The 16,716-nt window shown below is 39.7% G+C and overlaps 1 protein-coding gene across 9 annotated transcripts in view; it reads left to right on the forward strand.

The window, feature by feature from the left end:
* WASHC4 (WASH complex subunit 4) overlaps window positions 1–16,716 on the forward strand; it is a 141,127-nt gene that overhangs the window by 24,538 nt on the left and 99,873 nt on the right. For 6 of the 9 annotated variants that reach the window (XR_012647298.1, XR_012647299.1, XM_075007870.1 and 3 more), the window contains exons 9-16: window positions 306–409; window positions 4,483–4,603; window positions 7,637–7,760; window positions 7,870–7,997; window positions 8,632–8,792; window positions 13,455–13,581; window positions 14,885–15,010; window positions 15,561–15,668. Coding sequence is in view for 7 of the 9 variants with exons in the window: in XM_075007870.1 (XP_074863971.1) it covers window positions 306–409; window positions 4,483–4,603; window positions 7,637–7,760; window positions 7,870–7,997; window positions 8,632–8,792; window positions 13,455–13,581; window positions 14,885–15,010; window positions 15,561–15,668 (999 nt within the window). In the remaining 2 variants the exon portion in view is untranslated. The remainder of the gene's footprint in view (window positions 1–305; window positions 410–4,482; window positions 4,604–7,636; window positions 7,761–7,869; window positions 7,998–8,631; window positions 8,793–13,454; window positions 13,582–14,884; window positions 15,011–15,560; window positions 15,669–16,716) is intronic. The other 3 variants (XM_075007877.1, XM_075007884.1, XM_075007890.1) reach the window with 3 other exon arrangements.

A 16,716-nucleotide genomic window follows, 5' to 3' on the forward strand; every position in this document is an offset into this window, starting at 1 on the left:
TCAATTTTTTTGATATCTGAGACCAGCTTGCTCCCTTTCTAATGCAATAGGGAGATCCCAGGGACTGACACTATTCTGATGACTGATTTTTGAGAAACACTTGTTTAGAGGATTTAATTTTTTTAGTTGTATAAACAAATCTGAAACATTTCAGTTTTATTTTATGAGTGAGAAGAGAAAAATGAATTTAAGCGTCACTTTCAGTGTGTTGGAATTCTCTGTCATGAAAGGGCACTAAAATGTGTGGGAAATGTTGGTTTGTGTTGCATGAAAGCAATAAGTAACTAATGAAACTTCTTTAACAGACTATGTATGAGCATCTAGGGGAACTTCTGACAGTCTTACTCACGCTAGATGAAATAGTTGACAATCATGCCACTCTGAAAGACCACTGGACTATGTACAAAAGGTATGAAAGTGAAGTCTTAAAAATATTCCCACCGTGTAAGTGTTAAAAACAGATGGGTAAATTGTAGTCTAAGAAAATGAGTTTGGAAGGTATGGTATTTGCATAACTTTTAGGACTTGATCCTGCATCAGTGAGAGTTGCCACTGACTTCAATGGGAGGAAAGTTTGGTCTTCAGTGTGTTACTTTACTAGTGCAAGTGAAAAATTACAGTGCCAGATAGAAAGCCTTACAAATGCAGCCTATTACATTTGATAAGAAATGTAATCTTAAAGGGAAGTGCGCATTGTGCCTAGAAACATATAGGCTGCATCTACAGTAGCAAGTTCTTTCGGAAAATCAGGCCCTTCTCCGAATGAACACACAAAATCGAAAGAATGCGGCTCTTCTTCAATAAGTCCCTGTCCACTCCTGGATCAGGAAGGGTGCCTACATTTGAAAGGCTCTTTTGGGGAGGAAGGAAAAAAAAAAAAAGCATGTGTTGGTGCTCTGCAGGCCCTTTTTTCGAAAAAGCAATCCGCATGGCACCGGATTTTTCGATCCCTGGACCATTCTTTTGAAAGAACGGGAGGCTGTGTGGATACTATCTAAAGAACAGATTGATCTTTCATTTTGCTTTTTTGTGTGTGTAGGTGCTCTTTTGAAAGAAAATATTCCAGAAGATATTTTGAAAGATTCCTGTAGTGTACACACAGCCACAGTATCCTGTAACCCTTTCTTGAGAGTGGCCTATGGACTTGAGTAGAAATATTTTCTTCAGTGTGTGGATAAAGTGCTGTGTGAGTTTACTGTGTTGCAATGACAGTTGAGATTTATGAGAAATCTTCTGAACGGGGTGAATTATTCTTCTGTAATTTGCCTATGTTCATAAAGTAACCTTTAAATTCTAGTATTATTACCTTTGTGTAGGGCAGACACAGGTTCTCTTAGGAGTATCTTAGTGCAGGAGGCCTACATGACCCTATTTTGATATTATCCTTTTCTGTGACTGTAGATAGCAACAATGCAGCCGACTGCCCTATACATAAGTATGCTTTCTAATGCTCTTTACTAGATAGCACTGTATGACTCAGCACACATTCAGGCCTTTCTGTATCATTCTTGCTGAAAACACTGGTAAAGCCATGATCAAAGAAAGTTTTATTATATATATTATATTTGCATGCTTCTCAGATTCTTGTTTACTATTCATAACTGAATTATCAAAGTTGCGGGCTGGAGGTTGAAGCAAATGCTCTGTGTAAAAATGAATCAATTGTGCCTATCATAAACCAGAAAGAAGAATTCACTGTTAAGCAAATGAGGCCATTTACTTTTTTGGAAAATAAAAGCCCATGTGTGCTGATACTAAGGCAACATTATTGCATAACTCAAATTTTGCTCAAGTCAAGGGAGATGGAAACGAGATGGAAACCTGGTTCCCGGATCCCCTGGGCTTGCAGGAGCTGGGAAACTGGCCAGCCCACAAGGGCTGGTCAGTTTCCTGGCTCTCAGGAGTGGCTGCTGCCTTGTTCCCATCTCCCTGCCATGTGCTGGTCAGTTTCCCAGGTCCCGCAAGTGTGGGAGAGCTGGAAACCAAGTTGCAGCCTGGCTCCCAGAACCCTGCACTGGCAGGAGCCAGGTGCAGCTTCCCCCGGGCTCCAGCTCCACTTGGGGGAACCTGGCGGGGAGACAGCCACTGCAGTGGGGCTTCTTCCCTGATTCCCCCAGCTGGAGTGCTTTCTATTTGCATTTAACTTGTGTTAATGTGCATTAAGTGCAAATCGAAATTGCACATACTGGGGTATTACTGTACCAATGGGGTACTCAGAACCGCATAAAAGAGTAGATGAGTCCCACCGGAAGGATCTTACAAACCTCTGCAGATTCGCATCTCTTAAAAGGCTAGCAGAGGTTCCTACCAGGTCGACAGAGAGGATGCTCTGTTGATGAGGCTGCTACCTGTAGATAACAATTTTCTCCATTCAAGTTGCTCAGCTGGGTCCTGACACAGCTGGATGGTGCAAATGTCCGAAGTGGTGTCTGCATAGCGACCTCTACACAGCCAATGTGTCCCGACTTGTTCCACAAATGTTGTTTTGATCTGCAGAATGACACCTGCACACTTTGTACAAGTCAGTTTGTGCATGGAGGACACCACTTTGCAGATCAAAAGGGTGACTTCCTAGTGCAGCATTTGTGGAGCATGTCTGGACACATTCAGGGGCAAACAGCATTTTCACACAGACTGAATCTGGCCTGTTTGACCCAGGACTCCATGTGCTGATGATAGAACCCCATTTGAGGCCATGGCTCAGAGTTTAGAACTTCTTTGTTGGTGATTCTAGATGGGGGTGCACAGATTATAGCCTGCAGGCCAGATCTGGTCTGCAGTCCAACAGGAGTCTTGGACAGGTTCCCTACCTGCCCCACCCCTGCATGTTACTCAGAATGGCTAGCTGTGGGAGCCATGTGCTCTCTGCGCTCCATGGACCCCTGAAGCCTTTTGTGCTCCACTCCCTGCCCCAACCACAGTTTTACAGTTCTGGTTTCCTGCCAATGGGAGCTACCTAGGCTGTGCTTGCAGTGCAGGCAGTGGGGGAGGACCCCAGCAGCTGGTTGCTTCGAGTGGCATGCTAAGCACAGCAGGCAGGAAGCTGGGCTGCTGGCTGGGAGCTGCCTAAGGTAAGTGCCTTCCAGCCAGAGTCTGCACTTGACATCCTACCCCTTTGCCACCCCAAACCCTCTTCACCCCCGACCCTGCATCCCAATCCCCTGCCTCAGGTCACAACCCTCTCCTACCCTTGGTCACAACACAACCCCTTGCTCCACCTCCTGCCCTCTCCCCCAGGTCAGAATCCTCTCCTATACCCCAGTGCCCTAGCCCCAAGATCCTAATCTCCATTCCAATGCCCTCATCTCATCCATTAATATAACAAAAGAGTGCAGCCCTTGACCACTTACTAATTCTTGGACTGGCTCCCCCATCAAAATTGCCCCACTTCTTGCTGTAAACTCTTAGCATACATCTGCACTGCAGCTGGAAGTGCGCTTCCCAGTGCAGGTAGGCGGATGTGCCAGCATGTTAGCTTTAATGGCACTAGCAAGAACAGTGCAGCCAGGGTTAGCATGGGTGGCTGCTGGGACTAGTTATCCAAGCATGTACTCCAGAGTCCAGGCAGGTTTCAAATCACGTGGCTAACCTCTGCTGTTGCCAAAGCTACTCCCAGCTACACTGAAGTTTGTAGCACATTAGCTTGAGCAGATCTAACTCACGTCTACCTTCCTGTGCTGAGAAGCACACTCCCTGCTGCAGTGCAGACATACCCTTAGAATAAAGGACTCCTTGAAACAAATATAAGATACTAGAAGATTTATGTGCCGTTGCTTGGATCCTTAAGTTGATTAATTTTTTGTTTTTTGGACGATAAAATGAAAATGTACATGCTTCATTTAAATCATTGCTCTGGGGTGGGACTGAGGATGAGGAGTTCAGTATGCAGGCTGACTTCCACCCCAGCCCGCCCTCACCTCAGCTGCTCGGGACCAGGAGAGCGTGCATCTCCATGGCCACTGAAGCTCCAGGGGGCACAGATGGGGGAGGGATGCACATTCCCCAGTTCGGGCCAGTCCACGTATGTCTGCTTCTTTTGCTCCCCATCCAGAGTGAAGAATGCAGCAAACTGTGCACTTTCCCCATGATCCCTAATGAAGGGGAACAGCCAGCAGTGTCTCTATACAAACTGGGGAGGGGTAGCTGCAGCCCCTCCCACCCTCTCTAAGAGGCACCTGGTTAGGTGGGAGGCTTGGGGCTGGGGCAGTCTCCCATGGGAGAAGAGGAAGAACCCCCCCCAAGCCACACACACTTACTTCTTGATTCTGTCGCTTTTCTATGTGGTTTCAGGAGAAGCAGTCCCATTCCAGGCACATCCAAAGCCTTATCTTGCTTTGTAAGGGGAAGTTGTATGCCAAATTTGGTGGTCCTAGCTCTTGCTGTTTAGGAGGACTTCTTGAACAGACAGACGAACTCTCTCAAATATATAAGAATACAAACTATTACTTGGTTTTAATTGGATTATGTATGTTCTTTCTCAAGGTTACTAAAATCTGTACATCACAACCCTTCGAAGTTTGGGATTCAGGAAGATAAACTGAAACCATTTGAGAAGTTGTTGTTAAAACTGGAAGGGCAGTTACTTGATGGAATGATATTCCAGGTAAATAAATGTAGATTAACATGCATTTCATAGAAATGTGTGAGCAATTTCTATCTTAGTAAAACGGGATTTAATTTCCAAAATGTTCTATAGTAGGATATTTATCTTCTGTAAGTGCTTTGATTCTCTTTAAACAGAGTGGGTATGTCTACACTTGCATTCCTCTTTCAAAAGAAGCATGCGAATGAGGGGAATCGAAAATGCAAATGAGGTACAGATTTACATATCCAGCACCTCCTTTCCATATTCTTTCAAAAGAGCTTTGTTCAAAAGAGGAAAAGCAGTGTGGATGTGGCTCTTTCAAAAAGTAAACGCCTTCTTTGAAAGAACCCTTCTTCCCTTTTTTTCATGGGAATCTCTTTTGAAAGAAGAATGTGCAAGTGAGGTGCCAGCTATGTAAATCTACACCTCATTTGTATGTTCAATTTCCCTCATTCTCATGCCTCTTTCGAAAGAGGAATGCAAGTGTAGATACAGCCAGTATGATTTAACTTCAGATGTTTTCCTTGTAGCTGCAATATTTCTAATTTGAAAGTAATTATTAAAACATGAATTTTAACTGCAGGTTCTCATCATATGCCTTAATCACCATCGTACTTGTGCATATGACAAAATAACTTGTGGCTAAAAGGTAATTGCACTTTTCTTGTTCTGCCCAGAAATGTGCAAGTTTATAGCTAATACTCCTTGCCGTGTGGAAAAAAAAAATCTGACAAAGTTTAAATACTAGTTGTTTATAAGCGTGCTGGTAACCATTTTACTGAAAAATGGTTGCACTTGTGTCACTGAAGTTTTAGACAGTTTGTGGTATTGACAGAGTATAGGGCAAATTGTTGATCAAGCTGGTTGACACACTGAACAATAAATTAGGAAGTCACAAGAGAGTGCAAGTCATGAACGCCAACCTATACTTTGATTGAATTCACTGGACATTTTTCCTGAGTAAGATAAATTCAGGTTTTATATTATATTTATATTTATATTATAATTAGGTTTATAAAATGATTTCATTGATGTGGACACTGGAAAAATGAGGACAGATGCATGCATAGAATTAAGTGGCAGTCTACACCTTGTATTAAACTTTAATACAAGTGAGAGGTGCTACCTGTCCATCACCCATACACTCCTATTGCAGGAATTTAGTTGGTTCCAGTGCAGAAGTTTACAGAGCTCCTTACTGGATAACTCTGTTGCCAGGGTTACAGGCCTCCTTACCATATAAATCATAGCACTGGGAAGGCACTCTTCAGCCTCCCTTCCAGGTTTCTGCTCTGTGCCCCCCAGATACAGGAGGGTGAAGATGTTTGACCCATTAAGATCACAAGGTGGTATCCGCTTATCACCTGAGGCTAATGCCTATCGCCAAAGTCCCAGGTCTGTTACCTCCGGGAACCATTTGTTGTGCTCTCTTAACTGTACTGAAAGCCAGCTTTAAATTTCAACAATAGTACCACCCAGTACCTCAGTTAAGTACCATGCATGTTCCTGTTTAATCCACTGTGGCTTGCAAGTGGTATGAGAAAGGCACAAAACTCTCTGGCCCCTGGGAGAAAATGTTCCTTCCTGTCTCCCAAAGCAGGCAATTGGCTAGACCTGCAGCATTTATCAGGCTGAGTTCCCATTCCTCATTTGGATGGGTAGTGTGGGCTGTTGGAATGGAATTAAAACAGGTTCAACATTCCCCTTGCACTGGTGTAAATCATGGGAGCTGTGGGATGCTGACCAGTCTCCTCTCCCGTCCCTGAGTTGGCCAAAGAGTGCCTGAGGCCTCCGAGGGGAGACTCTACCTATTGTCCTTTGAAGAGTGTCTCCTTTCTTTGCCACTGAGTCTGCCTGCCTTTTACCACCAGCCCCTCAGTTTTCCACACCCATTGATGCAGGTGGGTGTCATGTAGCAATGATGCTTTACCTGTGGCAAATTATGTAAGAAATAAATTGGATTCAACAGACATGAATAGTTTTCAAGCCAAAAATTCCATGTTCTTCTCTAAGAATTTAACTCTTTGATATCTTGTCTTAAAGCTGTGTGAGGAGTTTTGTGTTAAGTAAAGTCTTTCTTAAATCAAATTTTAAATATGGAACTTGAGGGGGCTCAGATGTTAGGAATCAGTTTAGTTGCATTGTTTCAGTGGAACTATATTGAAATACAACAGCAAAAGTATCTGGCTCATAATAACTTGAATTTGAAATTGTAGACTTATATATTTATGTTAAAAGAAGTTAAACTTTTCAAGTTATGTTAGATCTTTTCTGATAGTTAATCTTAATTAATGTCAGTCCCCTCTTACAAACAGTCTCCTAAATGCCAATTGCTAGTAAACTTTATTGTCAAACACAGTTCAGTTTATTTGTTGAGAAACGCATCTTACTTTTTGGAACTGGATTGCCAGCTATTTAAAAAGAATTTTGCATTTGAATTCTCTCCAAAGTTGCACTTACACAGACTTTATTGTATGTTTAATTTGGATGGCTAATGGGAATTTGTCTGATATGCAAGCAAGTCAGCTTTTTTTCTCTTTGACCAGAACAAAGAAAGTGAAGAAAATATTAAAACATAATTCTAAAGCTATGAAATATTTTTCCATATATTTATCAACATACTTTTCCCATTTCCTTAATAAAGACATATCTGTCCTGTTGTTGAACATCTCAGCTTCATAAGTCACATCCTAAAAACAAAGAGGCAGTACCCTAGATCAGTCAAAAGCTTTTTAGTAGTGTATTTTGTTCTGGAAATGCATATCCTTTCACATAACAGAGTTGTCTGAGTGCCTTATGTAAGCAAAACCAGTCAATAACAGAACATAAAGTCCACATTTTGCTTTAAAAATGTTCTCTTCCCCTATTTCTAAAATTTGTTCAGTGTAATAAGCTAGGAAGAACACATCTGAACATTGAGTTCAGTTCTGTTTCAAATTGAAACTGACTTTGCCAACTGATGCTGTGAGACAACCTATTTGCAATAACAATAATCATTGATGTCCAGACTTCATGGAATTAGTACTGTGAATGACCTTTGTTTTCTTTCAGGCCTGTATAGAACAGCAATTTGATTCTCTCAATGGAGGAGTAGCTGTCTCAAAGAATAGTGCATTTGCTGAAGAGTTTGCATATAATATTCGGACAATTTTTGCAAATGTTGAAGCTAAGCTTGGTAATGCAAGATGCACTTTTCTTTATGCTGACTTTATTGTTTTTGAAAATTTTTATATTGTTTGGAAACTGATTTCAAAAATATTTTCTTTTGTTTGTATTTATACAAGGTGAACCCTCAGAAATTGACCAGAGAGATAAGTATGTAGGAATATGTGGTCTCTTTGTACTGCATTTTCAGATTTTTCGGACAGTAGACAAGAAATTTTACAAATCATTATTGGACATTGGCAAAAAGGTGAAGATTTTGCTGTTTCTTTTTAATTATTTTAAAATATGTTAAAAGCAAAAATATATTAAATATGTTTTAATTTTTGTTAAAATGCAGTATGGTTACAAAAATGAAAAGCTTTAACTAATATTAAAGATAGTTAATGTTCTTGAGGCAAAATATCTGTTGTGGTTTCCATATATTTGTTTTTTCTGTATATTAGGGGATTATAGTTTTGACTATAAGATGTTACATTTTCCCAGCATTAATGGAAATTGGAAAATCTTGACCTCAGTAGGATTTACTGTAGCTCATTCAAAATACATGAATATATGGGCAATGTAGAGCTTAACACACTTGAGAAACAGTTTCAATAATACTTCTGCATATAGGTGTGTAATAGATGTTTTTCATGATAGGAACCTCTTTTTTCATTCATAATACTTGTACTGCATAGATTATACAAGGAGTAGTTGGTTAATACTGTTATTTTTTGCGGGTTTTTCCCACAATAAATCAAGTAAAAAGATTTTTGGCTTCTGGAAGTGGTGTTGATTTTTATATTTTTGTAACTGGAATTAAATTCATATCAATCACAATTATTAGGAATTACTACCTATTTCTTTGATTTTAATTTTTTTCTCCTCTTTTGGTCCTCCAGGTGCCAGCCATCACATTAACTGCTAATATTATTTGGTTTCCTGATAATTTTCTGGTCCAGAAAATGCCAGCTGCTGCCAAACTTTTGGACAGGAGAAGCCATCATACGATTAAAACTCACAGGGAGAGTTTTTTACAGCAGAAGGCACAGTCACTCACCAAGTAGGTTTTATAAAGCACTTCACTTTTTGAGTTACTCCTTATTAATATATGCAACAAAAATATTTCTAATTGGATCTGGTGTTCTTCACTTACTGTTCTAAAATATTGTGTAATATTGCACTGCACAGTTGCTGTGTTTCCCCTCAGAGGTACTTGTATTTCAGTGATACTGAAAAGGTATAAATTAAGAAATTAAACATTTTTAATATGACATTTTCAGGAAAAAAAACACTGGTTTTAATTCTGCAAGCTTGCAAAGCAGCTGATAGTTCTAACAAATTGCCTCTGATATTAAACTAGTTCATCTCTATGCTTTCCATTTTAGCTTTATACAGTATTGGCAGATGCTGCATTTTTTCAAGTAGGATCGTCTGGTTTCTATGTTTTTAATGTACAAGTCTATATCAGGTTGAATAGGCTTCCTCGGTTTTCTTGATAATGATTCATATTGCAGAAATGACCACTTCTTTCCTGTCTTTGTTGGTTCAATTTTGCCTAGGCTTGGAGAAATTTTTATTTTCTTTTAGAAGGAACTTTCATGTCAGATTTTGTCTAAACTCTTTCCTTTCAGTGGTTTAGTTTAAAAATATTCAGCATTATTTGTCAGAGTTAGAAGTTATAGAGAAGACTGCTACACTACAAGGGAAGGAATGGGTCAGAAGTACAGTCCTGAAAATCCACAAGTATCCACTTTATATCCATGGCCACCTGCATCTGTGAATGTCAATGTGGATATTTGCAGCTCATTTTTGAAGATGTGGATGTAAATACCAATTTTGTATTCACATAGGGCTCTAGGCCTAAGACTTCCCCTTACTACTACTTTTGTCCTTGGTAGCATGAAGCGGACACTCCTGCTTGTCTTGATGGGTTTCCCTTGGCTGCTTCCTCCCCATGCAGTAAATCACTCCTGCAGTCTTGCATATCCTGCTGTTCTGTAGTGTAGTTGTAGCACTGCAGAGTAGATACTTGCTACAGGTTTTTTCCATCACTGTAGTAAATTCCACCCCCTTGAGATGCAAATTACCAATGTAGATGAAAAAATTTGTCTGCATCTACAGTGGGGGTTAGGTTGACCAAACTACATTAGAGGACACAATAGTTTTATTAGTTCTGAGTAATGTAATTAGGTTCACTGAAGTTTTGGGTGTAGACCAAGCCAAGAAGCAAGAGGAACTCTGACTGAATTTCAGTTCTTCACCACGTTTGTTCTGAGGGTGGTGCACTGCTCCATTACTTCTGGCCCTGGGTATAGTCAGAGTCTGGTCTTGTTGCTGTTAGATTGCAGGAGCAGTTGAAGATAAAGATAGTGACAGTCCTAAATATTCTAAGGATAATTAATCAAATACAGATTGTCTGTTCTGTAAATGAGCTCTCACTCTTTGCACAAATTTTGAACTGCTTTTGGTAAATAGGACTACATGCTTTTAAAATGCTTTTAAGTTTAATGGTGTAGCCAAAATATTCCAAATATGTATATTTAGGGTATCTTCATTGCAGTAAAAGCAGTTGCACTGGGAATGAATTTGTTTCACACTTTAGTTAATTTACTTTAGTTTCATACTTTTGCATCAGTATCAAATCAGACCATAGTTAAATGAAGTAAACAAATGCCCATTTTGGATGCCAACTTCATTAACAAACTTAGAATATAGATGAACATGATATATTGAGGAAAAGTCAACATGGCTTTTGCAAAGGAAAATCAAGCCTCAATGTGTTAGAACTCTTTGAGAGTTTCAACACCACTTAGAAAAAGGATGATCCACTTGATAATAGCTTATTTGGACTTTGAGAAGCCTTTGACAAGGTCCCACATCAAAGACTCATAAGCACATTAAACAGACATGGGATCAGAGGGAAAGTCCTCTCATGACCCCATAATTCCTTAAAAGAAGGGAAGCAAAGTATAGGAATAAACAATCAGTTTTCCCAGTGGATAGAGGTTAAATAGCAGGGTCCCCCAATGATCTGTGATACTGGAACTATATTATAATAATGCTATATTACACCTTTGTAGAAGAGCTCCAAAAGAAGGTAAGCAATGAGGTGATATAGTTTGAAGACAATACAGTGACTCTAGATAGCAAAGTCCAAAGGTGACTGTAAAGAATTACAAAGGGATTTCACAAAACTGAGTGACTAGGCAACAAAAGGCAGCTGTAATTCAATGTTGATAAATGCAAAATATATAATGCATTTTGGAAAAAGTAATCCCAATGATACGTACAAAGTGATTGGTTCCAAGTTAGCTGTTTCCGCACAAGAAAGATCTTGGAGTTATTGGCTGTTTGTTTGAAAATATCTGCTCTGCTCAGTGTGTAGCACCAGTGAAAAATAGTTAACAGAATGTTGGGAATCAGTAAGAAAGGGATAGATAATATGACAAAAAATATCATAGTGCCACTATGTAAATTCATAGTATGTTCAGACCTTGAATACAGTATGCAATTGCCCTGTGTCTACACGTGCCCCTTCCTTTCTAAAGGGGCATGTTAATGAGCGGGTTCGAAAGATGCTAATGAGGCGCTGCAATGAATATGCAGCACCTCATTAGCATAATGGCAGCCATGGCAATTTAAAAGGGCAGCTTTTTGAATCGCATGCCGCCCATGGAGACGGGACCTTCTGAAAGGACCCCCCAGTTTTCAAAAGACCTTCTTCCGATCACCAGATAGGAAGAAGGGCTTTCAGAAACTGGGGGGGTGTCCTTTTGGAAAGTCCCGTCTCCACGGGCGGCGCGTGATTCAAAAAGCTGCACTTTCTAATCGCCACAGCTGCCATTATGCTAATGAGGTGCTGCATATTCATTGCAGCGCCTCATTAGCATCTTTCGAACCCGCTCATTAACATGTCCCTTTTGAAAGGAAGGGGCATGTGTAGACCCAGCCTTCTAGTCACCCCCGTCTCACAAAAATTAAAGATATATTAGTATTGGGACTTCACAGAGAAGGTCAACAAAAAGGTTAAGGGTAGGGAACAGCCGTATGAGCTGTGATTTTAAAGACTGGAGACTGTGTAGTTTAGAAAAGAAGCTACTGAAAGGGAGCTATGAGGAAGGTCTATAACATTATAAATGGGAGAAACTGAATAGGACCTACTGCTGTTGGTTATAGAGAGAAACTTTTGAGCTTACACAGAGCTTTTACAGGTCGAAAAAATGTTCTCAGTGTAGTTAGTATGTGCATACTTTAGAACTTAAATTTATTTTGCACCATTTATTTTTGCAGATTTACTCACTACTGTCATTTTTTTAAATGTACTGCACCTGAATGGGATATTGATTGAAGGTATTAAGGAAGAGATTTTATGCAACATGGCCTTCTGTTAAGAGAGTTGGAGCACTGAAATCACAGGAGACCCAAGTGTTAATTTTGATTTGGCATCATTGTTTCAGCTCATGCATGTCACTTAACTTCTTTTTCTAAGTTACCAGCTTGTCACTGACGATGTGCCGACCTACTCCGGGTCCTGTGGGTGCGCGTGGGATGTGATACAGCGGGGCGAGTCGGGTGGCCCGGGACCAACCACCCCACCTTTATAGCAGCCTGATATAGTGTAGCAGCAATATGTAATTTAATGTATTCACTTTAAAACCTAGGTTTCCACAGTATTATGAGTACCAGGAACAATAACACTCCGATTGTGAACACCACAATGCCCTGTGGCTGTTCTAAGTCCCAATAATTCTCTATACAGACCCAGCTAGACCAGCTAGTGGTATTTACCAATAGTGATTTATTCATTTATTCGTAACTACAATTACTTAACACTTGTTATAGTTATTTATTTGGCATAGGCTAAATACTAGGTTACATATAACTATATATAATTACATGTGACTTACCAATAACATCCAATGCTCCCACATCTCACCAATAACTACGTTACAGCAGCCCTTCAAGTCAGAGATATGGCTTGGTTGGGACCTTTCGTGGTGGTGACGTCCGGGTGATCAGGCCGGGGTCTGCTGTCTGGACTGGAAGTTGCTAGCCTCCGCCTTGTGTCCAGGAGCCCACACCCTTATTCCTGCTAAATCACCTTTTATACTGTTTCTTACTTGGGGGTTCGATACCTGGCTAATTAAAGCGTTTGTTAACTAATTTGGGCTTTCTATCCTCCCGACCTGTCAGAACATGTTACAAGATTTCCTCTGTCCTTGGTCTTTTTCTGAACCTCCCCTGGGACCCTCTGATGTTGTACAACCAAGATGTTCTCTTTGGGGGACTTCCAGCTGCTAGCCCCAGCTGTTCTCTTTGGGGGCTTACTATCTGCTTGTCAGGATGTTCTCTTCGGGGACTCTCCAACTACTTGTCAACTTTCTGATTTCTTTCTCCTGGCCTGACTTCAGACCTTCCCGCCGTTGTATGATAGCGTTCCAAGATGGAGTGTATGGTCATTCTGCCTTGCGAGTGAGGCCTGGCCACCAGGTGCTCGTGCTCCCACAGTCACATGCAGGCTAATATCTACTGTATCAAGCATTTAAGTCTGTGTTTGAAGCACTCTAATACCCCTTGAAAAAGGCATGAAGTATTGCATTTGGAGACTGAATAGTTCCATGCATTTTCCTTGGGCATGACTAGACAACAGTACTTGGGAATGGAAAAAGAGAAATAACATTCAGCTGCCATTTGAAGTGAGCAACCTGTTTTCTTTCCCCAGAGAGATGCAGTCCTATTATGTTTTTGTGAGTTCATGGATGACAAAAATGGAATCTATTTTGTTTAAAGAACAACGGATGGATAAGTTTGCTGAAGACCTTACCAACAGGTGTAATGTCTTCATACAGGTGGGTGATTTTACTATGCAGGTAGTTGAGTAACATGTAGGTGGGTCTACCCTTGCCCCCAACTTCAAAGGGGGCATGTTAATCAGAGTGATGGGAGATAACTAATGAAGTACTGTGGTGAATACGCAGCACTTCATTAGGCTAATTCTCCCCCACGGCAACTTCAAAGTGTCAGACTTCAAAGTGCTAGCATGCGTATAGCTTCAGGCAGTTCGAAGTCTCAGCAGCTACACACGTGCCGGCTCTTCACAGTTGCCACGCAGGAGAATTAGCCTAATGAAATGCTGTGTATTCACCGCAGCTCTTCATTAATTGTCTCCCGTCACCTGATTACACTTTCCCCAACTTCAAAGGGGATATGTTAGACAAGCCAGTAGTGTATTTGTGCTGTTTGTGCATTAGTAACTAGGTGTTTAGAAGGAAATTAATGAGTATTGAAAATAAATCTCAGAAGTTAGGTGGTTACGTCCTATAGTATATTTTCAATTGTGTTATCCGATCTAATTCTTAGCAGCTGTGGGAAAGGGGCCTTCCATGAAGTGAAAGAAGTAATATGTCTGCCTGAATCTTCAGGAGCTGAAGCTGGCATCTTTCTAATGACACTTCAGTGATTTGCTGTATTTTTTCAATTTTTTGCTGCATTCCATTTGAAAGCTGTGTTTTAAATACTTTCTTATGTCCCAAATTGATTAAAAGTGCTTGGCACATTTTAATTTCTATGATAGTAATATTCTTTGGATTTTTTTGTCCTTGTTTTTATTAAGGAATTTATGAAATAAAGCATTTGTAGAGGTTTGCAATAACTTAACATATTAATGATTTCACTTATCTCTTGGGACTGTCTTTGCGCATCCTAGTCCAATTTCTTGATTTCTCCTTTGGTTTGGTTTAGAGGGACCAAGATAGCAAGTGTGAAGCATAGATACTTTTTTTTTTTAAGAGGGAGGGTGATGTAGTTGCATATATAAGATGAAGTCTCTATTAGCTCACTTGTTCACCCTACTGCAATTACAGTGAACTCTGCCTGCCTGCTCGGTTCGTTGCTTGTGGTTTAAATTGTATTGACTATTTCTAAAGCTATAATTAGCTAACTTAATGACTTGCAGATTCCTTGGCAGTTTCATTATTACAAACTAACTGATAGATCTTCTCTTCCAATTTCATGTGACTAAACAAGCTTGGACTGTTCGTAAGACAGGTGCTTATGCTCTGGAGAGTATAGTGAAAGGCAGGAATTAAAGAGGAGAATATTTATTTGTCTGACATTAATGTGGAGATTCTTTTTTCCCCAAATTGTTTCTAGGGTTTTCTTTATGCTTACAGCCTTAGCACCATAATTAAAACCACAATGAATCTGTACATGTCAATGCAAAAACCTATGACCAAAACCTCAGTGAAAGCCTTATGTAGATTTGTGGAACTTCTCAAGGTAGGTTCTAGCATTGGTATTATGATTTCATCTAAATATTTTCATAGAACAACGAGGAGATACCATTGCAAAAAACTGAATTTCAAAGTGATTTGTGTTTAAAGACTGGATGGGAGGGAGTAAAGAAAGGGAAGGTGTATTTATGGTATTTCTAAACACCTTCCTCAGTTTGCTTTTTATCTCAATCATATTTTTGCAGGGAAAGATGTTTACTGTTTTAAAGAGTGTCTTTGTAAAATTGAGCTGAAATAGAGAGCACATTTAAAAATAAATGGTTACCTCAAGTTAGGACCTGAAATCCATATGAATGCCTTAATAAGTGACCTGTTTCTGCACCCTGCCCCCGTTCCCAGCCCTCCCCCCCCCAAGCAAAAAAAAAAAAGAAAGTAAGTCTTGGGTGTTCAACAGTGCCACTTAATATAAAAATACAATGGTGGGAAAAGGAAATCCTATATTGCCAGGTGGATAGTGTGCTTAGTGTAGAAAGAAATTATTTCAGATTGCCATTTGATAATTAATATGAACCACTATGTCTTGAAACTGACTGCAGGCAATAGAACATACATTTTATAGAAGAAGTATGGTCGTAGCAGATTCTGTGACACATGTAACACAGCATCTCCAGCATCAGGCTCTTAACTCTATTTCTGTAGCCAAGGTATGTTGTCCAAGTTTGAAGGTATGGAATCTTTTGTTTCCCTCAATAGTTTTCTTTCATCTCCTCATTCCAAATCAGGTGGATAATTTTGTTGAGGAATATCTATGGTCTTGCTCCATCCTATCTGTTACTAGCTCTTAAGAGCTACAATCAAGAATCAGGACACCATTACTCTAGGCACTATGCTGACAGGCAACAAAGGTGACAGTCCTGTCATGTCTCTCCTCTTTCCCCCCATGGCGCACACATTCTATTGTAGTATGAAACTGTTTCTCTTATCTTGGCCTTGTTCTTCTGATCTTTTCCTGTGACTCCAAAGATGAGTGTTGCCTTTTCATTTCGCCTGCTTGTTCTTTGTTATGGACCGTTTATTCACATGATTTGTGATAGTGTGGTTAAGCATGCAAACTGTTAGCATTAGGGCTTCACATATACAGTACTTTCAGTTATTACCACATAATGTTAAAATTCTTTTAAAAAGAAAAGAATTTAAAGGGTAAATTAAAGGCTTGTGGAAGTGACATTTACTGGATATGACATGAACACAGATACTGCATATCTCTTTCATCATGTTTTCAGCATAAACAAAACATAATTTAATACAGTAAACTCTTTCATATCTGGCAGCCCCAGGATAGGATTGCTGGATATTCAGATATTCTGGAAAATAGAGAGGTAACAAGATTAGATATTAAGAAACAAACAAAAATATATGCAGAATACTTTATTTACCAGCAACAGTAGTATACTGTAAACTTATTATATTTACTGTATTTATTTGTATTTACTTTTGCTATACTCTATTTATGGAAAACATAACTAAAAATTACTTAATGTTAAAATGCCAGTTATTTGAGAGTTCTGGATACTAGAATGCTGAATATGAAAGAGTTTACTGTAAGCAGTTCTAATGCATTTCAAAGGTTTTCCTGTTAAACTGAGAACCAAAAAATTTGTCTGAAACAATAAAGCTGGTATGAAAATTACAAAGGCTTTGAAAATGAGCAGTGTCCCTAAATTCAGATAATTGTTCTAAAGTTTTTTTTAC

Source organism: Carettochelys insculpta, chromosome 1 (genome assembly GCF_033958435.1).
Source record: "Carettochelys insculpta isolate YL-2023 chromosome 1, ASM3395843v1, whole genome shotgun sequence".
Taxonomy (NCBI): Eukaryota; Metazoa; Chordata; order Testudines; family Carettochelyidae; genus Carettochelys; species Carettochelys insculpta.